Source organism: Chionomys nivalis, chromosome 18, assembly GCF_950005125.1.
Source record: "Chionomys nivalis chromosome 18, mChiNiv1.1, whole genome shotgun sequence".
Taxonomy (NCBI): domain Eukaryota; kingdom Metazoa; phylum Chordata; class Mammalia; order Rodentia; family Cricetidae; genus Chionomys; species Chionomys nivalis.
The window spans coordinates 53928887-53956539 of NC_080103.1; the positions used below are offsets into that span (position 1 = coordinate 53928887).

General features: G+C 38.9%; 1 protein-coding gene across 6 annotated transcripts in view; it reads right to left on the reverse strand.

The window, feature by feature from the left end:
• Nucleotides 1–27653, reverse strand: part of Prkacb (protein kinase cAMP-activated catalytic subunit beta) — a 77138-nt gene that overhangs the window by 36127 nt on the left and 13358 nt on the right. For 2 of the 6 annotated variants that reach the window (XM_057793065.1, XM_057793063.1), the window contains exon 1: nucleotides 4012–4315. The exons of 1 other annotated variant lie outside the window; for it this stretch is intronic. In XM_057793065.1, the coding sequence (XP_057649048.1) occupies nucleotides 4012–4018 (7 nt within the window). In that variant the 5' untranslated portion in view covers nucleotides 4019–4315. Of the gene's footprint in view, nucleotides 1–4011; nucleotides 4316–4594; nucleotides 4728–16885; nucleotides 17118–27653 lie in introns of those variants that run through there. 3 more of the 6 variants (XM_057793060.1, XM_057793064.1, XM_057793062.1) reach the window with 3 other exon arrangements.

Consider the following 27653-nt stretch of genomic DNA (forward strand, 5'->3'; position numbering starts at 1 on the left):
GGTCTCTGGTTACTGTACGCACGTAGTACGTATTTAAGGTAAAAACACTCATACAACAACATGAAGGAAGTATATAAGTATTCAGGACTACAGGAAACTTGCCGGTTATTGATGCCAGGCACATCAACAGAAAACCGTCATACTAGGAAAACAAAGGCCGTCTTTTCATTTTGCAATGACCTAATGAATTCTTGGCTGTCCCAATAGAGCTGCTTGTCGTGCGCCAAAGCAAAGGGTAGCCTTTCCACGAGCCTCTTCCTGGGAAGATAGGAAAGGTGAACGCTTCTTTCTCTTTCTTGGAGACAAATACTCCAGAGTAAAACAGACTTTAGAGGGTGACCATCATCTGGTCTAGGCTATTTCTGGGAAAATGCCGTTCCTCAACTGCAGGACTGCTGAACTGCTCTCACAGTTTTGGTCTTACGTTTTCAGTCAAACGTAAGAAAAAGAAATCAACCAGCTGCTTATTCCTGTTCAGGTCTGTAGCATTTCTGGGAACCACAGAATATCAATCAGGCTTTCTTCTTCAGATTCACGCTCAATTAAGTTAGACCAAGATGCAAGCTCACCTAGAAGCTTTCTATATTGACACATAAGATCTGTCCATATTTACTGTGTGCATATGGTGTTTCTATGGATACACTGTATAATGTGCAACTCAGGGGGAGCATATCTGTTTCCTCAAATGCCTTATTTTTGCAGTGAGAGCATAAAAAATTTTCTCCACTGAATTAGCAAAATGCAGGCTCATCATCTCTTGCCCCCTACTGTGAGCAGAACACCAGTGCTTCCTTCCCTCATCGAGTTGTAACCAAGCACCCATTAACTAAGGTTTCCGCCCGCCCGCCCCCTCCTGTTCTTCACTGAGGGTTCTGAAAAGGTGCTATTGGTTCTGTTGTAGGTATGTGAGCCAGGAGAGCACAGCAGCTGCATCTGTCTCCAAGCTCCATCTTGCACAAACAACACAAAAACCTATGTTACATACTGTGATGCTAGAACATCAGACCAGAGAAAATGAAAGTCATGCGATCTTAGAAGCAAAACCGAGAAAGTGTTATGATCCAGGCTCCCTCACCAGCCCCAGTGCTGGTCCTTGTCAAAGCTTCGTTACCTTTGCCTGGAACTCAACACCTCAGCATCCTGACAACACCTGTGTCTGTGTACACTGCTCCTGCCCGAGAAGGCTCTATGTCTTCTAGTCATAGGGCTTCATGGAACTCAACAGAGTTTTGGGAGAATTCCTTTAGAATTTCTTCACAAAATTTGCTTAATAGGAGAAAATCTTCACCAAATGAAAAAAGAAACACTTAAAAGAGGACAGTAAAGGCTCTTTTTACATTTATAGGCAGTTTTTAATGCCAGAGAGATGAAAGAGTAGATAAGTACAATTTAGTCTCTGCATCATTTTTGTCTTCATGTTTCAAGATAGACATATGAACATTGTGATTACTGTGTTTTCTGAAACAGCTCATACAGCTGATATTTTCCCTGGTAATATAACACGTGTTCAGATTCATAACTAATGAATACTACTTGGTCATTCACGTAGCCTTCTAACGTGGCTTCCTTGCTTCACTTGGGCCACTGGGATAACTAGTAGAAGCACATATATGGCCAAAGGAAGGCTTGCACTCAGGAGCTCCAGATCAGGAACTGTCAGGTAAATATATAATTTCCTTTTTAAAAAAATATTGTTACACTTCATACATTTGCTTGAAGGTACAGAAACATCACCGGCAGAGTTTGTAACGGAGTCCTGCACAGGTGATCCTCACGATGTCTACAAGAACATAAATATGGAAGAGCATTCCTTGGAGGTACTCATGCACAGGCCAGGAGGGAAAGCTGTCTCTCCTGGCCTGCTACGGAGTTTAATCTCTACTTCAGTGGCAATTACAGAATTTCAAGTTTCACACTGGGTTAAGAAATGGACTTATTTCCATTTAAAATTCAGTGTGGAGAGTCATCTGAAGAGACACTGGAAGCTTGGGAGGAGACAGCAAGTTAGTCAGAAAATAGGGTTGACAAGCCTTCCCGTTGATACTGTCTGGAGAAGACCTGATGTACAATCAACAGAACTAAATGATCAAATACACAGCTAGGGGTCAAGAGTTATAAACAACCCCAAGATTCTGTTGTGGGGGTCATTAAAAGAAGTGTGGACCCAAGATGACGGAACAGTCAGACGTTCAGAGAGAAAGAACAAACAGACTCTTGGAATGGATCTTTCAGGTAGTGACAGGCGCAGGCATAGATGAGATCACTCAGAAAACACAGCACTGAGAGAGCCAGAGCCAGGTTTCCAGAGAAGACGAATATCTAATCATCCGGAAGTAGAAAGGAACAGTTTTACAGCTTTTTCCACAAACATAGCTCGGTGTGTGTAACACACACAAACATCATGTTGTAATTCCAGACTCAGATAAAAAGGCCCAACATTTGACTATTTTCACTAATGAAGCCACATTCTTTTGTATTTTTCTATATTTTGAAATGGCTAGAACATTCAGTCACAGCATGAGTGAAATTATTTGAGACTGAACATTCTTGAAAAAGCCCGTGTCCATTTGCTATTCCACACTTAGTGCAGGAAAAGGCTGTAAGATCACACACAGGATCACAATGAACTACTTTAACCAGAGCTTTCTTGAAAGAAAAATAAAACAAGCAAGGAGCAGCAGCAATGTCTTCAGCTAAACACATCAGACTGTAAGATCCCCACACCACCACAGTGGTGGCTGAAGATGCTAAGGTTATATGCGAGCTCTCAAAGAAGACATGGCTTTATTCAGCTAAATAAAGACAACCAGGTCTATGCAGTTTCATATTTGTTGAAATCCTAGAAAAGTCAACATATTGATTTCACAGTATCAGCCCAGATTTCAAGGGTTAGGTCAGAAATAGCTACTCTAGAAACAAGAATATAACTGTCCAGTCGAGTCTTAACGTTTTACATAGAAAACAGCCCCTTCTGTATCGAATGCACTCTACAGCATGAACAGCGTTACTGCAGCAGGAGTGTTTCCTGTCTATAATGAAGTCATCACTACTTATGGAAGAAAGGTTCTTTGGCTTTGTATTTCTTCACTATACCATAAAATCCCAAATCTTTCTGATTCAGAACCTAATCCCAAATGTCTTAAGTGTGAACCCTGTTATCACAGGGTCACATAATGCTCTGGAAGTGACACCTGGCCCAGTCTTTCCACCTCAGCAGCGATGCTAATGAGCTATGCTCTGAGCAAACACTCACTGACAGCAGCAGCATGTCTATTTTTAGCTGCAGGTTTGCTTGAAGTGAACAGCCCCTGCTCTGTGATAAGCTGCAGTACATACTACAGCAGATTTTCTCGAAAAAATAAATAAAAGCACTTTTGGACATGCTTAGAAAAATGACTAATCATAGCAAAAGATTCATTTTCACAAATGTATATAGTCTCATAAATAATTTTCCTAAAATAATTTTAACAAAGCCTCCAGAGTCAAAACACATTTATTTATTTTATCCTTAATTCACTATTTTAAACCAATTATAATTAAAAGCAACCCCCCAAAAATCTATAAAATTTTGGCAGCATCTTATTTTTCAGGATTAGAATTTAAAAATAGAGCCCCAAAGAAGCCAACAAAAAATAGTTTTTGGATAACAAAACTAATTAAAGTCATGTTAAATATGATTATCTCAAGCATCATATACTAAAATAAAAACCTCTTTGTACTGCATTGGTTTTCTACTTATTAATTTACCACACAACACAGTCAACAACAGCAGTGCCAGTAAATACAAGAAATCAAACCATGAAGACACTCAGAAACGGAATGTTGGGCTATCAACACTGTTATTGTTTATAGTTCTCAATGGCTTTTAAAGGCACTTTACAATAATGCCTACTTTAAAAGCATCGACACAAACGTCATTTACCACAATCTCCACATAAATATCTTTTCCTCCTGCAGTTAAACATTTTAAATATATATATATAGCTGAAGAGTCTGCGAGATCATACTTACCATTCATGATGACAGCCAACCTCTCCAGAGCATATTGCTCAGAACAACAGCCCAGCAGCAAAGGGAGTTATGCTAATCTCCGGAGGCAGAGCAATGGTGTAAACACATTCGCTGGAGCAGGCAGCAGAACACCAAGAGCTCTCTTTTGTTTTAAAAAGAAAAGCCCCCACAAGCAAAGCCTAAATGCCCAGTAGGAGGTACCCCTAGATAACAGAATAATGCCAAAGATGTTTTATGTAATCAGGTTTAGCGTTTCTTTCCCCCCCAAGCTAGCTATCCTAGCTTCCTTCATATACCTCCAGAATCACTCAAAATGGCAGGAAGAAAATGCGAACCAGAATGTATACGATATTCTCAATTGTAACAGCACAAGTTGTTACCACGGCAACATTAGACCAGCATTATCAGTTTCCTCTAACCAAGAGGTAGCTTTCCTAAAGCTTCAATCAACCAAAACAAAATGCCTTTTTATTTTAGGGCAACATGATCTCCAAACTACAACATTCTATATATTTAAGCACTGAACTACCCTTTTTATATATCTTTCAAAGATATTTTTAAGATTTTTTCTTCCCATACTCACACAATCCCATGTTGAATCCGGTGAGGAGCAAACGGCAGAATGACTGCACCTAGACGCCTTTCATTACAGCAGCTCGTTCTGCTAGCTGCGGACCTCACCGCGATTAGAGTGCTCTGTGCTGTTGCTAGTGACTATTGGCGATGAATCTTATTGCCCAGATCGCTGACAGCTTTCATTTTTCATGAGCCAAAAGCTATACTGCAGCACAAATGTTAACCATTTAAACATTCTGTATCATGGGAGAGGCATAATAAAATGCTATACATAACCTGCTTCTATAAAGGAAAATCAGGGAATAACATTTGTAAATTTTCATTAAATTCAGCATTAAGTATCTGATCTTAACCAGATAATATTTAAGAAAAAGACAACACACAATAAATTTACTGGTAATCATTATTCAAGTGTGACATTCCTCCCATTAAACAGGACTCTGAGCACAGATTGTACGGCAAAGTGGGGAGGCTGGATTGCATGACGAGTGGATTGTGCTAATCTCACAGACCTAAGGTCTGTACCACTAATGACCCAAAGGGCCTCGAGAACCATGTCTGTGAGGCAGAAGTTCAGCAGGTGAAGCATCCGCCCCTTTAAAGTTGCCAGGAGAGGCAGGACTTGTGATGATGGACACTCAGTCAGTAGCCTTCCCCAAGAAACAACTAGCAAGCTGGACAAAACTGCTGGAAAGGAGGTTCACTGCTCTGGTACAGATTAAGCACAGACAAGTTGAGAGACATCAGGAGGCATCACAGCGCTCTGGGGAAGAACACTGAAGTCTGCGGCTTCTTGTCCGCTCAGATCCCTCCAGTTTGGCCTGGGAGGCTTACAGGCCCTGTCAGAGGAAGGCCCGAAGCCCCACATGTAATACTATACGCGAGAAGGCAAGCTGTAAGTGAGGAGTCAGTGGGGAAATGCCCAGCTCCTTTAGCTTAATGCCCTGCAGAAATGGACAGCAGACTGATGGTCTAGCAAGAGGTTTAGGAAGGAAATAGAGAGAAGACAGAAAGGAGCTAAACTCTCTAAAAGTCCCTGGATGCATAGGACTTTATGACCCCCATTTGAGATCCCAAATGTAAAGCTCTATGGCCCACACGTGTGCTGCCTATCTATGGCCCACACGTGTGCTGCCCCCTCTGCACAGCTCCACCAGCACGCCCTTTGACGGTGTATATCAACTGAATTCTGGGACTCAGGGCAAGGGATAAACCAAGAGTAAATAACATAAAATCAGAATTTAGAGACGAGCAGCACAAACCATGAAGGACACTAAATCTACAAACTGGACTAAAGATGTTTAAATAAAAAGACCAATTATTGAAGCAAAAAATTAAGCCAAGTATAGAGCTACTACAAATATCTCATTTTAAGGACTTGATTTTTGCCCAAACCCATATGATTCATAATGAAAAGAACAAGTAGTTAACAGAAACTGTCCCAGAACTGGGATTTATGTACAATTTAGAAAATATTTGCAAACATTTAGTAAAATATTGAACGAAATGAAGGGGAACTGTTCAAAGAGTTGATGAGAATGATACAACAGATGGGAATTTCAATACAGAAAGGGAAATATGAAAAATAGAAAGTAGAGACCTGGTAAGTCAATATGAAAAATGTAAACTCACTATAATTCTGACATCACATTTCAGAAGCAGAAAAGATCTAACCTGTAAATGTGAGCTGAAGATAGACTGGAAATCTGAACAATATCAAGAAAAGGAAACAGTCTTAGAACTATATTTAATACCGAGGGCCCAACACACATCTAATAGGAACCAAGAGCAAAGACTGGCTGGAAAATGTTTAAAGAAATAATGACTGAAAATGCCCTAATTTGAAAAAAAAATAACCCATAGTTCATAAACCATGTGAAGCAAATAGTTAAGCTAATACTAAGTAGAACAAACAGGAAGACCCACATCTAGAAACCTCATAGTCAAGTGAAAAATAAAGACCAAGTAAAAAATTTCAAAGCAGGAAGAGACAAACCAGTGCTCAGGTACAAGGGAAAGCAATGCAGTGAGTGTTAGCTTCTCTTTAGAAATAAGAGTGACTGGGAGACAGTGAGATGATGCACAGAAATGCTAGAGAAATAAGAAACAACTGCGCAGTAAGAACTGTGTATCCAGGAAAACTACTGTCCACAAAAGTGTAGCAGATACAACAGAGGACACGTGCTGCAAGCAGAAATCACAAGCGAGTCCTCAGAACACAGGAAATGGCAAACCAGTAAGGAAAAATCTATATATATAATGTGTGCATATAGACACATATAATGGTTATACATAGTCTTCTTACATATTGAGTGCATGCATGATGCTGAGTATCAAATCTTAAACCTGCTAGGTATGAGTTCACAAAATGTACAAATGTAACATATATGAAAATATTATATTTAGACAATAAATTTATCATATTAGTGCAAAGTTGTTCTATTTTACTAGAAATGATGTCAATTATATACTGAAGAAGACTGTTACTATATAAAATCATTAAAAACCAAGAAGAGTATATTAAAAAATATATATATATATATATTTTTTTTTTTTTTGGTTTTTCGAGACAGGGTTTCTCTGTAGTTTTGGAGCCTGTCCTGGAACTCCCTTTGTAGACCAGGCTGGTCTCGAACTCCCAGAGATCCGCCTGCCTCTGCCTCCCGAGTGCTGGGATATTAAAAATATTTTAACAGTTAAAAAGATCAGCAGAGGCTTTCAAATGATGTAATTTGTGTTTGCTTAATAAAAATGAAGGCATTATAAAGGGAAAATAGGATCAACAATAAGAACAAAATCTATAAAACAGAAATCAATAAAACAAGACATAAACCCATCATGTCAACAATTACATTAAATGTAATGAAAGAAACAAATGAAAAGCAGTAATTATCAACCTGATTAAGAAGCAAGGTCCACATAAATGTCATCTGTAAGAGACACTAGTCTGCAAATAGAAACAGGAACAAAGGAAAAGGGGTAAAGACACCTCACCACAATAATAACCAGAAGACATTGTGGTGTCTACATTGATACTGGTAAATCATTTCATTGATAATATTAGAGAAACAAAAGATCATGCATTATAAAGCCAACATATCTGGGGAGTAACTACTGGGTACATATCTGTACTGAGCAGAAGAGCCGCTGCAATGTGGACACTGACAGACTTAAAGGAGAATTAGGTGATTTAGTAACTATACTTGTGTGCTGGTACAGCAGGGATACAGTGTACGGAATGTGTCTGTGACAACTCTGTGGTTCACGCATCAGGGAGTGCTCACACACCTAGACAGAGCCCCTCCCCCAACATACCTAAGCACTGTGCAGTCTACTGCTCGGCCAGAGTTGCTCCACCAGATGCCTGGCACACAGGTCCCTCACAACCAGCTCACTGGGGGGTTCCCCTAATGCCTCAGTTGTCTTCAGGTCTGCACCTAGATACACTCACTTTCAAGTCTGCAGTAAATTCTTAATCATGTTTACAGAGCTACTAGAAAATCTAACATCATTGTAAAATCCAGGCTTTCCTTTCTACATTGCAAATGTGATTGTTAAGAACCTCGTGGTGTTGAGAGGGAAATAAATGTGAGAGTCCTTTCTGGAGTCTCCGCTCATTTCATTGCTTCCACAGTTTCTGTCTGGTTGCTCTTCTTCGTCAAGATCACAGTCACAACAGAATGGAACACGTAACAAACAAGCAATGATTCTCACTGATTTTCCATCTATGTAGTCCTTAGTTACTTCTTTCATTCCCAGGTCAGGTGATGTGGTCTCTTACTGGCAACAGTGGCAAGGTATTCCGTATGTTTAAGGTGCATGATGAGCATGGCGATAAGAGACTGACTTAAACACGAGAGAAAATCATGCTGTACAGCAATGCAGTGTGAGCTACACGAGGCTGCTGCTCACATGGCCTGTGTACTGCTTCAGAAGAGACTCTTAATACATAAACAGAGGGTATGTTCTAAAATAACAATAAACAATGTAGCACAAAAAACACATAAGCCAGCAACAAGTCTGTTCACTCTCATTACCACGCACTACATGGATCTGTAATTACACGTGCCGCACCTTTACACAATCGTCAGAGCAGATCTGCTGATGGCAGTATTTCTATAGACACATGAACAACACATTGAACTACGGAATTAGGACAGCTACAGAGTCACTACACAATACAAATGTTTCAGCTCCATGATCTAAAGGAGCTACTGCCACACAGGTGGTTCACTATTCACTGAAACTCAGCAATGCGAAGCATGACTAGACTTGATGATTTCAAAACTCTCTTCTTAATAAATCTTAGAAAAACTAGACAGGAAGTGAGCAAGGATAAACTAAATTTGCATAATGCCTTAAACAATCCATAAAAGACAGCGCCACAAGTCAGCAGAATGTGATTCTTTTATAACATAGATGGAAATGCTCTGTCTTCACATGAAGGACAACAAAGTAGGTGATTCATCCAAAAGGCTCTCAACCCTTTAAAATACAGTCTTTTATCAAGTTATTCAGGGCTCACAAGATAGCTGAGTGGTAAGGCATCTGGCACCAAACCTGATGACCTGAGTTCTATCCCAAAGTTCCACAAAGAGAGAGAAACAACTCCCTGTAAGTGGTTGGTCCTCCGACCTCCATACCTGTGCCATGGCATACACACATCACTCACACACACATACACACATACTAAATGGATACAGTCAATAATTTTTAAGAGCATAATTAAAGAATCAACAACAGAAAGATGTTTGAAATCCTAAAATTCTGGGAAATGAATGACAAAGACATCGCAAGGGAAATAAGGAAACATTGTGCACAGCAAGGAAATGACATACAACCATTTTGGGGATGCTCCCGGGAATCCATATTGGCTACAGGTGTCCTATGTCTAAGAGGTCCCACAATCTCATAGAACTGTGTTGCCTACTATGAACCAACTGTGAAAATACAAGATCATGGGTGACTACCAAGTGATTTCTTCCATTTTGTTTATTTCTTAAAGGGGAAAGTAGCACAGATGGAAGAAGCGATTAATAAAATTGAAAGGGACTGAAAAATGCAACTCTCACCAATAATACAGAACTACAGTAATACTAGACTGAGGAACATTTAAATATAACAAAATTACTAATGACTGAATTAAAGATTAAAAACAGCATCATCACAAAGGCTAGAGAAACAAGATTATTTAAAAAAATTATTGGTAATTTCATACTGCAGTGGTTAAAAGAAAATGGACCCAAAGGGAGTAGCACTATTAAGAGGTGTGCTTGCTGGAGTAGGTATGGTCTTGTAAGAGAAAGTATGTCACTCTGAGGTCTCATATACGCTCAAGCCATGCCCAGTATCTCAGATCACTTCCTGTTGCCTGCATATCAAGATGTAAAACCCTCAGTTTCTCTAGCACCATGTCTTCCTGTGTGCCACCTTGTCTCACTATGATGTCAATGGACTGAACCTCTGAAACTAAGCTATCCCATTAAATGTTTTCTTTATAAGAACTGCCCTGTCATGGTGTCTCTTCACAGCAACAGAAAGCCTAACTAAGACACAGGCCAAGCATATAAGATGACTTAGATAAATTTGTAAAAAATACAAATTACCAGAATTAAGATGAATGAAATGGATAAATTATTTAAAAGTTACAAGTTTTTCTTCCATAATTGAAAGCTAAAATCCAAATGGGTTCCTGAATAAGTACTCTGAAGTTATCAAGTATAACACCAATTTTAACAAGCACAGAGTATTCAGAATTATACAGAATTCAGAGCAAAGAACACTTGTGAATCATTTCCTGAGGGCTGAAAGTCAAGCTGGGCAAAGACCTAAAGCAAACTACCGCTCAGTATATTCCACTGACGAAAAGATTATAAAAATTATAATTATAAAAAAACAGGAAAGAACACCAAAGTGAAATTAATGAAGAGTTTCATTCACAATAAGATTAGTAGAAATGAAGATCTCAGATATGAACTCTGTCACTTGAAGACATGGAGAGGCATGTCACTGTATGACAATTCCTCCCAAATCACCCATAGCTTCCAGAGTATCCAGAGACATCAGCAGGCTTTGCTTTAGAAACGGACAAGCTGATCCAGAAATTGTATGGAAAGACAAAGCCTTTGAATAGCTAAAATAATTTTGGTAAAAGAACAAAATTAGAGGAAACACACTACTTGATTTCAAAACTTACTTTAAATTCACTGTGACCAAATCAATGTGGCTGGCGTAAAAACAAACATATATAGTTCTCAGTGAGTTTTGGCAAAGGAATTAAGATAGTTCAATGCAGTAAGGAAAGTTTTTGTAAAAAATAAAGTAATAAAAACCAGAATATCTCCCTCTCTCTCCATAATTCACAGCAAATACAGAACTGAAAATATAGGCAGATTTATAGGAGAAAGAACAGATTAAAAAAACTAATGGCTTTGGTAAGACAAAGACGTCCTAAGGTCTGGCACAAAAGGCACAACGTGCGAAGGAAGGAAAGACAGTGCTGACTTGACTGAAGTGCCAAACCTCCCCTCCTCACAGACAGAAGCCTAGAGCAAAGGTTTGCAAATTACAAACCTTCACAAGAATCTGGATTCAGAATATATAGAGGGCTCTTAAGACTTAGAAAAAGAAGGCAATTTAATTTTGAAAGTGAACAAAATATTTAAGTACACAGTATCCAAACCAGATACACAAATGGATTCTAAGAATACAAAATAAACCAATACCACTAGTTATTATGGACACAGAAGCTAACACCATCCTGCAAAATACCAGTTCAAACCTCAAACTGTCTATACTCCATGAGACTGACCATACCAAGTCCTGACAAACACACGAAGAAACTGGACTCTTACATCACAGGTGAAGCATGAAACGGCACAGCTACTGTGGGAAAGCACACTGGCCATTCCTGAAGAGCATGAAAAGGTACGACACAACCATTTCATTCCCACTCTACACCTATACACCTACTCAAAGAAAGAAAAAAGAACTGTGTACACAGACTTGCTTTTAAATGTTTATGGTAGCATCCAAATAGCCAAAAAATCTAGAAACAATACTATTTTAGTCAATCACAAAACAGAATGGATAAAGCAAATTTGTCATCCAACACAGTAGATTCTGCAACAAATAGGAAGCAACTATTGACACATTCTGCAACGCAGATGAAAGATGTCAGAAACAGACGTTATATGCTATCTAATTCCAGTGGTATAAAACATCTAGGAAAAGGAATTAATAGAAAGAGGAAGTAGGTGAGTATTTGAGTTTGAGGGAAGAGTGGGAGATCAGTTCCATCTGGAGACAAAGAAATAGGATGTAACTATTGTAAATGATGTAAATGTAACTGTTGATTACTTGAATTATTACTAAAAAATCATGATCAAAACTCACAGTTAACAGTGGAAAGTGCCTGGCCTGGAAATACAGTATTTGCTAGGGTCAGGTGAGTATTTTGGTATTTTTAGTGAAAATCCATAAACCTTTCAAAGAAACTGCAAAAACCATAATGGAACAAGTTAGAAAGATTTTATTAGCATAAGCCTAAAAAATATAAAATGCTAAGATAATAAATAAAGCATTTACTGAGAACAGGGTAGCAATGTCAGAATGAACCCACACTCCTTATGCCTCCAGGAAGTTAAAGATCAAACTGTACAGACAGACACAACCTGAGGAGTGACAGAAACACAGCCCCAACCCCGCAAGGCTCACTAAAAGTGAGCAGAGGATGATGAAGAAAGGAATCGTGCATTCTAATAAGAATGAAAGACGGAAGAACAGGGTGCCTGGTAGTCTTGTTGAGAGCCGTTACCTGAAAGAAACATTAACTATGAACAAACCTCATCATTGGAAGAACTTCTAGAAGGAAATCCCATCAGAATACTGCAAACAAATACCGTTAAGAAGGGGATCACAGCCAGGTGGTGTGTCTTTAATCCCAGCACTCAGGAAGCAGAGGCAGGAGGAGGATCTCTGTGAGTTCAAGGTCAGCCTGGTCTACAAAGCGAGTTCCATAGCAGCCAGGGCTACACAGAAAAACACTGGCTCAAAACACAAACACAAACAAAAACAGAAAAGAAAAAGAAAAAAGGGAATTCACTATTCACTATCTGGCTATTATAAACTGCCATATTCACTGTAACTTTAAAAGTGTTAGCTTGAATTAAAGACCAAGTATGCACTTCCCTGTAGAAGAATAAGCAAATTAACTTTTGAATTGCATGTTTCAAATTCTTTCGGCTCTTTATCTAAGGTGTTGTACTATGATTCTCCATAAAAAATTATGTTAATGGGATGGAAATATCACTTGCCTACCCCCATATCCAGCAGCACTCACACAGACATTGGAGGTGGTGAGAAATAAAGAGTTCCTATTGGCTTCTACAATTACAGCCCAACATTCTGCATGTTAGTGTGGCTTAAATATTACATTGTTTCTGGCTGCTCTTCTTACTCTTGTTTCTGAGGGTAAAATCATCTAATCTTCCTTGAAATCTTTATAATTGTAGACTTATTTTTATATTATGTGTATGAATGCTTCCTGCATATGTGTATGTGCGCCACATGTGTGCCTGGTTCCTAAGAAAGGCAGAAGACATCTTTGGATCTCCTAGAACTGGAATTACAGGCAGTTGTGAGTTGTCATGTGGCTGCTGGGTATTGAAGCCACGTCCTCTGCAAAATAGCAAGTGCTCTTAACCCTGAGCTATATCTATGACCCTGATAATCACAGCTTATAAACTATGATACAATCCATACTCAAAAAGATTTTTCATATGAGTAGAAATTGATTATAATCAATCAGCTCATAAAATAGTTGCTGAGTGAAAAGAGATAAAAAGTAATTTAGAAGTTACAATTACACAAACTCGAGGGACTATCAAATTGGGTTTAAAAAGCTTCAAAGGGGTAAAAGTGATAAATTATTCTATTACAGTCACTTGAGTTATCTAGTTCTATCGAGAAAATTCATATCCGAAATCATTTACCTACTCATTATAGTATTTAAATCTACACTTACTAAAGTGAACTTGCATCCACCACAGAAATCAACAAGCACTTCTTGGGCAAGAAGGACAGGTAACAGTTTGATGATATCAACGCACTGCTCTTTAAAATGCTCCAGCTTAGACACTGCTAAGTTTAGAAACCAATGGCTCACAACATCAACCCTTCTATTACTTTCAGTTTTATACAACTGCAATTACAACAAAAAAGATTTCAAAAAGAAATACAAAAAATTTTCTAGGAAGAAAAGTCAATGAATGTCAATAACTCCATTTATTCTGAGCCAGGACGAAAAGCAGAATTCCTATGTTGTTACTTTGAACTTAAGTATGCAAGAAAATAGCTATTCCACATGTTAAGTTACCAATGAAGAGTTACTGTCAATTTAGAGTTAAAACTGAAACCCACAGAAACAACTCTGTAGCTTACATTCTATATCTATTCCTACAAATAATGTCCCTGGAGAAGAGAGAACTCTAAAGTTTACCACCTTCTGTTATCTGTCATCTAATGAAAGGGGTGTGACTATTACACTCAGGTGGGAGCAGGAGGCTCACAGCAAGTTGGAGGCCAGTCTGGGCTACATAATGAGTCCAGAGTCAAACTGAGTCACATAAAAAAACAAAACAAACAAAAAACAAAAACCTGTTTCAAAAACCAAAACCATGTTTGCTAAATTAGCCTTTTATCTTTACTCAACAGTCCACGGACCTAATTTTTCAAGTAATGCTCTCCTGGTGTGTCAGGAGCTCCAGCCTCCTCTTCTCTGCTCAAACAAGCCCTGCTAGTGACCTCCACAAAAGTAGCTTCCAGCAGTGCTTTTTGCTGGAAAACTCCTTCTTGTCAAAAGCTCTTCCTTGTCCAGGTGAGATGGCTCACATGAAAGGTATTTGTCCCCGAACCTGGTGACCTGAGTCCACTCTCAGGACCTACATGATGGAAGAAAGATCCTGCAAGTTGCCCTCTGACTTCTACACTTATGCGTTTCCACTCTCACCCCCAAAGACGCATTTTTAAAAAGCTCTTTGTTAGCATATACACAAATGAATAAAAATGTTTTCATCACACAAAATAAATAAAGCGAAGTACAGAGATGGCAGGATTGCAGCTTCTATCTCTGCATCCTCTCGTCTACACTGACAGCCAAGAGGCCATGCTTACTGTGTTCCCCTTACATGAAAATCACGGTGCCCATTAGAATATTTTGAGGATATGAAAAGGAGAAGAGGGTGGAGGAACATGTACTGAATTCAGTTGCTCCTTAACCATTTCTTACCAAGCTCATTATTCATAGAGCTACACTTATGACATTTGGTCATAATTGTATTTGTATGCCATGATACTACTGCCTTATTTGTTTCTTTTTCTTTTCAACAGAGAAAAAAAACCTCAGCATTTTAAAGTCTGTTTTTCTAAAAGTCATGTGTCTGTCACAAGACTGTATTCTATTGCTGCATTTAAAAATGTTACAGAAGCCGGGCGATGGTGGCGCACGCCTTTAATCCCAGCACTCGGGAGGCAGAGGCAGGCGGATCTCTGTGAGTTCGAGCCCAGCCTGGTCTACAAGAGCTAGTTCCAGAACAGGCTCCAAAGCTACAGAGAAACCCTGTCTCGAAAAACAAAAAACAAACAAACAAACAAACAAAAAACCAAATAAAAATGTTACAGAAAGTATACAGATCTTACACACCTCCAGCCCTTTCAGTCAAGTGCAAACATAACTCCAATGATTAAATTCTATTACATTCCTTCCAAATGCAGAAAATAAACTGTTTTTGTTCCTTGTTTGAAACTATAAATACTTTTAAAGAACACAAAATAGCTCCAAAAGGGTTTATAAAGACTGAAATTCACAGAGCAGGCACCGGGCCGTGGAGATCACGGTAGCCTGTGCTGCCACTGCAGTTCTCAACAGTCCATGAACTAGACACACAGGAGACTCTTCACCTGCTAACTTCCTACGCAGTGACGATTAAATCCAAGTAGTGAGATCTTTTGAGAAGTTGGGCATGATAGTGCAGGTTTATAATCATAGCACCCAGGAAGCTGAGGCAGGAAATCTTGGGTAAAAACACACCCCCACACTTACTCCTCCACTCCCGCCCCCTCCACACACACACACACACACACACACACACAGAGAGAGAGAGAGAGAGAGAGAGAGAGAGAGAGAGAGAGACCGTGTTAAAGATAAGATAGTTTTATACAAAAACATGCTCTTTCTCCCTAGACTAGCTTCAAAGAGTTATAAAACAATTCGGATGCAGTAAAACTTAGCCTAAGCTTCCTCAGAGCAATCTACATGTACATTTCTTTTATTTTAAAAATGAGTTTTCTTCCTTAACTGCTTTGGAATCCATGACTACAAAGAGGCAAATTCTAGTTCTATTTGATGACAGCAAACAAGGGCAACCACTGCTCTCCTTAACCACAAGGCAGTGGGGTCCTCAGGAAGGGTCCTAGTTAATGTGGGAACAGAGTCCTCGTGCTGTTTAAATGTGAAACAGCCTTCACACTTTATGCTATCAAAGCTTCTAAATCATTTAGCGAAACACGGAGTCTGAACATTTTAACAGGCTCCGAAGAAATGTAATACAATAAGCAACTTGTTTAGCCTATAGTAATATTCATGTATGATATAAAATACAAAAATGAAAGATTTTGATCTCAATCATGTAACAAATGTACAATACAATAAGCAACTTGTTTAGCCTATAGTAATATTCATGTATGATATAAAATACAAAAATGAAAGATTTTGATCTCAATCATGTAACAAATGTACAATTTTACACAGATTAATAATCTATTTTAGAAGGTTTTTCTGTAACAACTGTAATAACTTTCACATATTCATTAAAAGACAGGTGACAAACCCAATAAAATGTAACTGTAAACAAATGTAACATTCGAAATGTAAAGTTAGTTATAAATAAAAGAAATTGAAAAGTAGTCAGGTCATTGTTTATATTTGTTTGTTTTTGTACCTCAGAATAAAAAGTAAAAACACCAACAGGACATATATTAGAAATCATATAAGAATATCACCGACAATTTTATCATTGATATTTGACTTAAGGAAGTCATATAAAATTTTAAAAAATGAACTACACATGATTCATCTCAACTTACTAAGTTTTTATGGAATTTCTCATAATCTTGAAAAATCTTCTTCTACAAATCATAAAACAACAGACAAAACTGGGTTCTTTACTTCTGATTCTGCAACCCCAAACACTTTAGCTACTAATTACAATGTATCGGCGAAACAAAACAAAACACTTACTTGATCTGTCCCATAAGGCAGTCTGCTCAGAGACCCGAAGGCTGTCATTCTCCAGAGCTGCTCTCTGGTCATGTGCGGTGCCTTTGGAGTGCCTGTGAAACAGGCGGCTAGCAAAGCCTTCCAGTTTCTGGAGGGCTGTGGATGTGCCCGTGTGCTGGCTGCAGGACAGTTCTTTGTAGGCTGCCATTCACGTGCATTTACACTTAAAGTCACTGCGAATGTTTCCAGAAGGAGCTCAACTTCCTATCGAGAAGCTAAGGGCTGTGCATGTGTTAAACTTCCTGTCTGCAGGGTTTGCAAACCACCACTGCTGCTTCCTGTTAATATAAAACAGCACACTACCAAGCCTTCCTCTGCCAAACTCCTCATCTCAGCCAGAGATGCATACTTTAAACCTTGCCACAGCTGCTCAAAGGCTCTAGGTCTTTATGATTCTGATAGGAATATGCATGGGAATGAGCACAGGAAGTATAAAAGTTCACAGAGCAGGGTAATAAGTATTTTGCAAAATATGGGAAACTAGTTAAACATGTATTACAACCCTATGTAACTAGTGGCCAAATATTAACATGCTAGAATTAGCTTACAGGAAGTCAGCCTAGATAGACCGACTTTATGAATCTTTATAAGCAGTTAACATTTCATCAAAATTGGTATGACTAGATGTGACAAGACTCTCAAAAAACAACTGATAACATATGTCATAACTAAGAAAAAACTGAACTAATTTCAAAGAACTCAAAGTTGCTAACTCACTTAAGTTTAATACATAGGGGAATTACAGAAATTTTGCATACCAGTTTTACTTATCAAATTTATTTCTGGATATGTGCCTGTCTATAAATAGTACATTTCAAAACGCTAACATTTGGAAAAAAACAAGAAAAAAATCAGATTTAAATTTTGGAAGACAATCATATGGCAACCACAGGTTGTAATTTTATTGGCTGTCAGCCATACCAAGAAATTTTCATTCAGAGAAAAAGAATTTCTTCCAATTGGTTGAGGAATGTTAAACTCCTAATACAGAAGACTGCTGCTTCCTTGATCTTCTGATATAATGATCTTAGAAACATTACCTACAGCAAATAAAATTTACCATCTCCAGTCTGCAGGATAAAGGGTACTGGAGGGCATTTAACAAGGATTCTGAGGGTTTGCCTTTTGATATCATGTGTATCAGGATGTGTAGTTTTTTTTTCCTTTGGAAGCTCAAATGCCAGAAATAGGGAAAATTAAAGAGAATTTAAAAAATAACTATACGATTAATTTAAAAATGTGTAGCTTTTGCCAAAAATCATCAAATGTGTCTAATCAGTGATTTCTTAACAGCTGACATTGTCTTACATGAAACAGGAGACTGGATGGGGCCTGCAGTGTTTAAAAGTATCCAGAGCACAGAGTGACCAGAAAGCAAAGAATGGATCAAACTTCTCAATTCCTTTGACTTGCTCTCCTAACAGAATTCTACTCATTGTCACGCTCACCACCAATGTCACCTTGCCAGCACAGCACTTCTACACGACTCTTAGGAAAGCAAACTGCTCTCCTGTTTCCATGGCCCTTATCATTTCATATTAATATTGGCTGTTTATCAACTCGTGACCCTGTTGTCTCACCTGAATTTGTAAAGTGCAATGTACATTGTTACAAGATCAATAAACATGGAAGTGAACCATTCACTGTTAGGCCTCTAAAGGTCTAAGTAAAATCACCAGCTATTAGAAAATATTCTTATTATAATAGGACTATATTTATAAACGAACTAGACAGCACTGAGTAATTTATGTAAAGATAATAATGGAGGTGACATTACTGGACTTTTCATAGCGCTCTACAATCAAAGTTTGTCTTCATTCTTTCGTGCTTATTAGGTGCAAAACAGATTTTCAGAATCACCCCTGTTGCCCCTGCTTTCCTCACCACCGACAATTGTTAATCTGTTTCTCTGGCTTCCCCAGATACCACAGCCACGGTGCTTCCTTGTCAAACACAACTGAGTGTAACATTTCGGCTGAGCCGTATTCAGTTTTAACAGACATTTAGCCAGACTTATGTTTGATGTTGCTTAAATACAGAAGTCCCACATTTCAAACAAGAAATGAGATTCATTTAACTAAAACACATAAGATATACAATTATTATAGAAAAAAAAGTAAAATTCACAAACTGAGTATCTTAAAAATAATATGTTTGAAAGCTTTTCTTTTTTATTTAAATAAAACTGTTTCTTTCTGTTTAAAAGACCATGCAGAATGTAGAATATTTAGTTTCTGAAATATTTTTCTTGGTAATATGACCAGGAAGCTGTTGCTATAGAGGTGCTCAGAGGATCTGCCTTTTATTTTAGAAGAACTCTACTGGCATCTGCTGCCTGAGAGAAACAACTGCAGCTCCAACTGCAATGCAATTACAAGAAACAACAGCAGTTTTCAGAGGTGAGCTTGCTCTGATTGCTGTGGGATGCAATACATACATATATACATACACACACATTTCTTATATTTAATATCAAACACTAATGATGTGTTTGCTAAGTACTTTACCATATACAAGAAGATCTGCATTGTGATATTCAGGTTCATAAAATATTTATAAATGAGAAACAGCACCAATATTATGTGATTCCCACCACCAACCCCAGGGTCCCTTACAGGGGATTCACCCCTGTCTCATACGTTCTCAATAAGTACTGAACCAACTGAGATATATTCTTGGAAATTTCAAAAACTGTATTTTGGGACAGGACCTTGCTATTTTGCTCAAGCCAGCCTGGAATTTGAGATCCCCTTATCTCAGACTCCCTATGCGCTGGAACTGCAGGACTAAGGCACCATGCTCATCTGAGCATGCCCATTTCAAGATGGACACACACTTGAGAACCTTAGCTACTTGCCCACAGTCACAGGTGTTTTAAGCCTCAGTTCTGGGCCAATAGGCTACATGAATATAATTTTCCAGAAACACCTTTCAGGTCAGTTGCAGTTTCTCGTGGGTGGGAAGTGGGGGTGAGGTGGTGGACATGGTGGGCTACCGGATCTACGGCAGGGATCCGATACTCTGCCATGGGCATATTTTCCTTCAGGTGGTCACCTTGTAGCCATTCAGTTTTGTTGTCTACATCTATGTTTACAAGCACTTTGGGGCCACACAAAATTATGTACAAAAGTTTGAATGTTAAGGAGGACAAGGAATCATATTTAATATGTAATGATGTTGCCTTCACGTAGAGGACAAATGACATGACCTTGCTACTCAAATAAAAGTTTAGAATATACTGTTGTCTTTTCTACAATGTCATCTAAGTGACTTTATACAGCATGTGAAATCCATTTAGCATAACATAGTAACTGCCATTTATCCATGGAGTCTGAAGATTTCACCTTTAATGAGTAAGCATTCCACTGTATGGATTTGCCACAATTTACACATCCACTAGCAATTAAACTGCATTTGCACCTGTCAAAAGTCAAGTGGTCACATCTGTGGGTCCTGATCTGTTCCTTCATCTACCTCTGTCGGTCCCTTTACCTCTACCACACTGGCTTGGAGGTCACAGAAGTGTCAACCTAAACATCTTACAGTGTAAATCTTCCAGCTCCCACCCAATCACTTTCCTGTTCCCACACTTTCCTCTCCCTCCCCCTTCTGCCTCTCTCTGTGTGTTTAAACCAGGGCTAAATCAATCTAGTCATCTTTATAAACGTAATCATGTTAGGGTTATATTGGGATTTTGCTCACTAAGAGATATAACATCTTAACTCTGTATAATCAGTCCAGGATCCTAGAGTTTCCTGGCACTAACCTGGGTGTCTGATTTTTTTTTTGTTTTTTTTTGGTTTTTTTTTGTTTTTTTTTGTAGAAAATCAGTTTTCTACCGTTTTCAATATGGAGAACTTACACATAACTTGGTAGACATATACTCAAGTCTTTTTTAAGGTTTAAATTTGCTTTTAACTGGTGTATAAAAATGTGGAATCACACATACTATGGTGTATTGAAATAGAACATAACAATTTTGAATGTTATTTTACACTTGTTCACTACTGGCTTTTATATATTGACACTGAATAGTTTACTTGTGCTACCATACTAGGTCCCTTTTTTCTTTTTGTAGATTTCTTGAAATTTTCTATGTAGATTTAATGATTTTTGGACAGTGTTCCCCTAAGATTTCTGCTTCCTTTGCTTTCCTTGCCAGATGGAATGCCTATGACTTCCTGTGCAATGCTCAACAGGAGAAGCGAGGATATCTCTGTCTTATTTTATGACTTAGGAAGAAAGTTTTTCTTCACTTCCTATGTTACTATAGATATAATTTTGGTAGCTATTCTTTATTGAACTAACACATTTCCTCCTGCTTTTAGTGATGACTTGAAGATACATTGTTTGATGAGATCACATGGTTTCAATTCTGTCTGAACCAGCCTAGGAGAAACACCTCCCATTCTCTTTATATACTGCTGGATTTAATTTACTAATAATGCTTTAGGAATTTTTGTGCCTATATTTATAACAGGCACTGTTAACAGCTTTAATTTCAGATTTTGTGTATGTTTTTTGGAATCAGGTTAATAAGGTGACTTCCTAAAGTAAGCTGAGATGTACGTCTTCTATTTTCAAGAAGAGATTCTGAAAAGAGACGCTCATTTTTTCCCCTAAAAGTTTGGGGAAACTATACGAGCAAGGAAGGTTTTATTTTCATTTAAAGATTACAACTGAACTGTCCATTTCTGTGTGTGTGTGTGTGTGTGTGTGTGTGTGTGTGTGTACACACACGGATTAAGAGGTGGTCTCGTACTACTGAGGCCCCCTTGCGCATCTGTGAAGGCATTTCTACTTAGCTGATGAGGAATAATGCTGGAGAGGAAGATCTTTGCTGAACATGGGCGGTGCCTTCCTATAAGCTGACAGTCAGATGAGAAAAGAGTTGCAGAAAGAGCACAGTGTTGAAATAACCAGGCTAGCTAAGGATAAAACAATTATATTTTATTTATTATAAGGGAAAAACTCATGGAACAGGAAATGAGAAATCCAAGAACAGCAATGTCTCATAGGAAAACGTGCAGAGACAGTGCGCAAACGGAAGAGCACAAGTTTTACCCTAGGTCCCAGTAAAGCCACAGCTTAACTAAGACCCACCTCTTAAAGAGGGTTGGCTAACAAGGTTCCCCATCAGCACAGGACCCCTGTGAGCACACCTACTGTGCTCATGTCACATGCCTGCTTCTGCAGCCACTTTGGGTGGACACCCTACGATTGACTTTCAGGCAGGTTCTGGCTTCCAGTACTGGAGTGGGATGGCTGAGACTCATGGCTTTCTGGACAAGGAATCTGGTTCTGTTTCTTTATCAGTGTAGATGGTCCCAGACATGTAAGCTAACCAAACACAAACCCTTTAGACTATATTTACACCATATAATGGTTCTGTCCTTCTAGGGAGCATTAACGAAACAGTGCTGTTTACTATCTTCTATAGGTTGGAGTTTGTTTAATTATTTGGTCTTTGGGTTTTTTTGTTTGTTTTGCTTTTTTTGTGTGTTTTGGAGTTTTTGTTTTGTTTTGTTTTGTTTTGTTTTGTTTTGAGACAGAGTTTCTCTGTAGCTTTGGAGTCTGTCCTGGAAACTCGCTCAGTAGACCAGGCTGGTCTCGAACTCACAGAGATTCACCTGCTTCTGCCTCCCAAGTGCTTATATTAAAGGTGTGCGCCACTACCACCTGGCTTGGTCTTTGTTTTGATTTGAAAAAAATCAGCATGTTGTCCAGCATTAGTGTTCATTATGGCATTTCCAAACAGTATTTGTTCTCTTGACTCTTCTCCCTGCTTCCATCCTCCACCACATTTTCTCTCTTTCCTTTCCCTTCACCTCCATGCTTCCAAGTCACACTTCCTTCTTTCTCACTTCCTCAACACTTCCCCATCTCCTGGACACTCACCACTACTTACAAACACACGGAGACACTGTAAACTAGGGTCCTTATGAGAAAGCACACGATATTTGTCAGAAACCAGCACATCACTTGATGAAATAGCTTGCAGATGCATATGTTTTTTTCCAAGTAATTCATTGTTTTAGAGCAGAAGCAAATTCTAGCGCATAGATATTATCCTCATAACTACTTTTGATGTTTCCACAATTCCAAAGTTCCTAAAGGTGTTACCTCATATTAAAACTATGTCACCGTACCGTAAACAGCCCCACATGTCACTAATAATTAGCACATTTTACAATCAAGAAATAAGTGAGTCTGAGGTGAGAACTAGGTAACAGCTTAAATTGACCCCATCTGAAGTGTCTCAGGCCCCAAATTAAAAAAAGAAAAAATTGGGTACTATGGTATAGTTAGACAATACTTAGCACATAGCAGTAAAAGAAATGGAGACAACCAGAAGGTGGCAGAATGGGGCTATGTAGAATTCAAATTCAAATCTACAAAATTCTTTTGCTATTTCTGTAGCTTTGGACAACAGATGAGAAACACAATTTTAGACCCTTACCCAGATGATGTCCTAGGAATACACAAGAGCATTATTTCATGCACACAAATCAGGTTATGAAACTCCCGCACAGACCATCCTATCAGAAGACTAATCTCCATTTTCCTGCTCCCAGAAACCCACTTATGAAACACTAAGCAAAATAAAGCCCTCTCACATCCTTCATGCCATTCCTATATTGCATCTGAATTCACTGAAAATTCCCTGGAGAATTACTATAAATGTTATGCCACTTAACATATTTTATTTGGTAAGGTTGATAGCAGTTACGACAACAGCAAGGTAAAATCCTTTATAAAAGTTCACAATACTATTAAGAAAAGTTTATATTGACTATTTAATAAAGTCAACTATATTTTTCTTCAAATGCCAATTGACTGTTTACAACAGATTTGTCTGTCTTTGCATTGCTGATTCTTACTACAGGGCCTAGAACACAAAAAACACTAGAAGGTTTTGCTCAGTCAGGTACAACATCAAGTGAAAACCAAGATTGAAAACCACTGAACAAATACGTAAGACACCAGTGTGTATTAAAGTAGTTCACCTTTCTTTATTATTATTATTTTCATCTGAAAATAAAACAGAGGTGCTAACAGCTCTCAGGTAGGGATGGCACCACTGGGAGACGAACTGGGAGAATTATAACTAGATCTGCCAATAGCAGCCAATTTACATAAGAAGGCCAAATAAAAGGATCCCTGAGAAACACCGAGTCCAGGGCAGTGGTAGTCTGAATGGAACTGGACCCCATAAGCTCACAGGGAATGGCACTGGTAGGAGGCGTGGTCCTGTTGGAATAGGTGCAGCCTTGTTTGAGGAAGTGTGTCACTATGGGTGTGGGCTTTGAGGCCTCATATCAGCTCAAGCCATGCCCAGTGTTTCAGATCACTTCCGGTTGCCTGTGGGACCAAGATATAAGAACTCTCAACTCTTTCCCCAGCACCATGTCTGCCTGCATGATGTCATGTCCCACCATTACAATAATGAACTAAACCTTTGAACTGTAAGTAAGCCATCACCATTAAATGTTTTCCTTTACAAGAGTTGCCATGGTCATGGGAGTCTTTTCACAGAAATAGAAACCCTAATAAGACAGGGTGGTTTGAGTTCTGCAGCAATATTCAGAGGAACAGGTGCCTCGTCAGGTCTCATACGAGGGTTTGAAAGAGCAGCAGTGACCTCCAGAGCCGCAGGAGGCTGGACTGTTTTAGTGGTGAAATCTAAGAGTTGGGAGGGAGCGGCCCACAGGCAGTCCTAGAGAGAGACCCCTGTGTAATGTGAAGTGTAGAAAGAGAAGGGGGCAGCCAGAGGAGAGGCCATGTCCAGGAAGACGACAGAAACCCTGGTGCAGAACAGACTGAAGGAGAAACTTCAGGTCTTCTCTAATTCTAGCACTGTGTTGGAAAGGAGTTAACAACGGCACAACTTCCTGACTGTCCTTCCCCTCCTCACTGCCCTTTCTTCCAGGTGTACAGGAACAGCTGAAGCAGTCTGGGGGAAACTGCAGAGAAAGAGGCACCTCTAACTAAGGAGATGCTTTGGAAATGCTGATAAAAAGGATAAATTACCCAATCATGGTCTTGACCTCTTTGCTCCTATTCTCATTCCCCCCACTCTTCCAACTGGATTTTAGGAGCTCAGCCCAGCACTTGGCTGCTGGTCTCTGCTTCTGTCTCCATCAGTTTCTGGATGAAGGTTCTATGGTGACATTTAAGATAGTCATCAAACTGACTACAGGGCAAGGCCAGTTTGGGAACTATTGCTTAGGGTCTTAGCTGGGGTCATCCTTGTGGATTCCTGGATTAGCTGGGGTCATCCTTGTGGATTCCTGGAAATTTCTCTAGTGACAGTTTTCTTGCTAGCCCCATAATGGCTCTCTCAATCAAAATATCTCTTTCCCTCCTCTCTGTCCTTCCTCCATCTCAACTATCCCATTCCCTCAAGCTATCTTCCCCTTCCCCTTCTTCCTTCCTCTTCTTCCGCCCTCCCCCCCCCACCCCATGCTCCCTATTGTCAGGAATCTTGTCTATTTCCCCTTCCCAGGGACGGATGGGTGTGTGTGTGTGTATAAGCATATGCGTGTGTATGATTTTCTTAGGGTTTACCTTGTTACTTAGATTCTCTAGTGTCGTGGACTATAGGGTTGTTATACTATGCTTTATGGTTAGTATCCACTTATGAGTGAGTATATACCATGCTCATCTTTCTGGGTCTGGGTTACCTCATGCAGGATGGTTTTTTCTAGTTCCATTGATTTGCATGCAAATTCCAAGATGTCATTGTTTTTTTTACCACTGAGTAGTACTACATTGTGTAAATGTACCACATTTTCTTTATCCATTCTTTAGTTGAGGGGCATTTAGGTTGTTTCCAGGTTCTGGCTATGACAAACAATACTGCTATGAACATAGTTGAGCACATGTCCTTGTAGTATGATTGAGCATCCTTTGGGTATATGCCCAAGAGTGGTACTGCTGAGTCCTGAGGTAGGTTGAGTCCCAATGTTCTGAGAAAATACCATACTGATTTCCAGAGTGTTTTTTAAGTTTGTACTTCCACCAGCAATGGAGGAGTGTTCTCCTTACTCCACATCCTCTCCAGCATAAGCTATCATTGGTGTTTTTGATCTTAGACATTTTGTCTGGTACAAGATGATACCTCTGGGTCGTTTCGATTTGCATTTCCCTGATAGCTAAGTGTCTTTCTGACATTTGAGATTCTTCTATTGAGAATTCTGTTTAGATCTGTACCCCATTTTCAGTTGGATTATTTGGAATTTTGATGTCTAATTTCTTGAGTTCTTTATATATTTTAGAGATCAGTCCTCTGTCTGATGTGGGGTTGGTGAAGAACTTCTTCCACTCAGTAGGCTGCCTTTTTGTCTTATTGACTGTTTTGTTTTACAGAAGCTTCTCAGTATCAAGAGGTCCCATTTATATATTGTTTCTCTCAGTGTCTGTGCTACTGGGGTTATATTTAGGAAGTAGTACCCTGTACCCATACATTCAAAGCTACTTAACACTTTCTCTTCAGTCAAGTTCAGTGTGGCTAGATTTATTGTTGAGGTCTTTAATCAATTTGGACTTGAGTTTTGTGCATGGTGATAACTATGGATCTATTTGCCATTTTAGACATGTTTACATTCAGTTATGCCAGCACCATTTGTTGAAGATGTTTTCTTTTATCCATTGTATAATTTTAGCTTCTTTGTCAAAAATGACGTGTTCATAGGCATGTGGATTAATAGCCAGGTCTTTGATTTCATTCCATTGGTCAACCTGTCTGCTTTTATGCCAATACCAAGCTGTTTTCATTACTGTAGCTCTATAATAGAGCTTGATGTCAGGAATGATGATGCCTCCGGAAGTTCCTTAACTGAACATGATTGTTTAAGCTATCCTAGATTTTTTGTTTTTGTTTTTCCATAAGAAGCTGAGTATTGTTCTTTCAAGGTCTGTGAAGAATTGTGTTGGGATTTTGATGGGAATTGCATTGAATCTGTAGACTGTTTTTGGTAGGATTGCCATTTTTATTATGTTGATCCTACCTAGCCAACAGCATGGAAGAGCGTTTCATTTTCTGATATCTTCTTCAATTTGTGTTGTAATATGAGTGGCGGGCTGCGTCCCCGGCACCCAGCCGCCCGCATGGCTAGCTTATGCCCCAAAATAATTACACGGAAACTGTATTCTTTTAATCACTGCCTGGCCCATTAGTTCCAGCCTCTTATTGGCTAGCTCTTACATATTGATCTAACCCATTTCTAATATTCTATGTAGCACCAAGAGCTGGCTTACCAGGGAAGACCTTAACCTGCGTCTGTCTGGAGTGGGAGAATCATGGCGACTCTCTGACTCAGCTTCTTTCTCCCAGCATTCTATTCTGTTTACTCTGCCTATCTAATTTTCTGTCCTATCAGGGCCAAGCAGTTTTCTTTATTAATTAATCAATGAAAGCAACAGATAAATGCAAGACCCACCTCCATCATTTCCCCTTTTTCTGTTTAAACAAAAAAGAAAGACTTTAACTTTAACATAGTAAAATTACATATAACAAAACAGTTATCAAGCAAGAATTACAGTTACAATATTTATATCTACTTTATCTTTTATCATAACTAAGGAAAACTATAACTATCTATTTATTCTTCAACTCCATCAAAGACTCCAGGAGGATATAATATTACCTAAGTAAACAAGAAATAAGAAAACTCTAGAAATGACAGAGACATCTTGCTGCCTGGACAGTCACCCAAAGTTCCTCTGT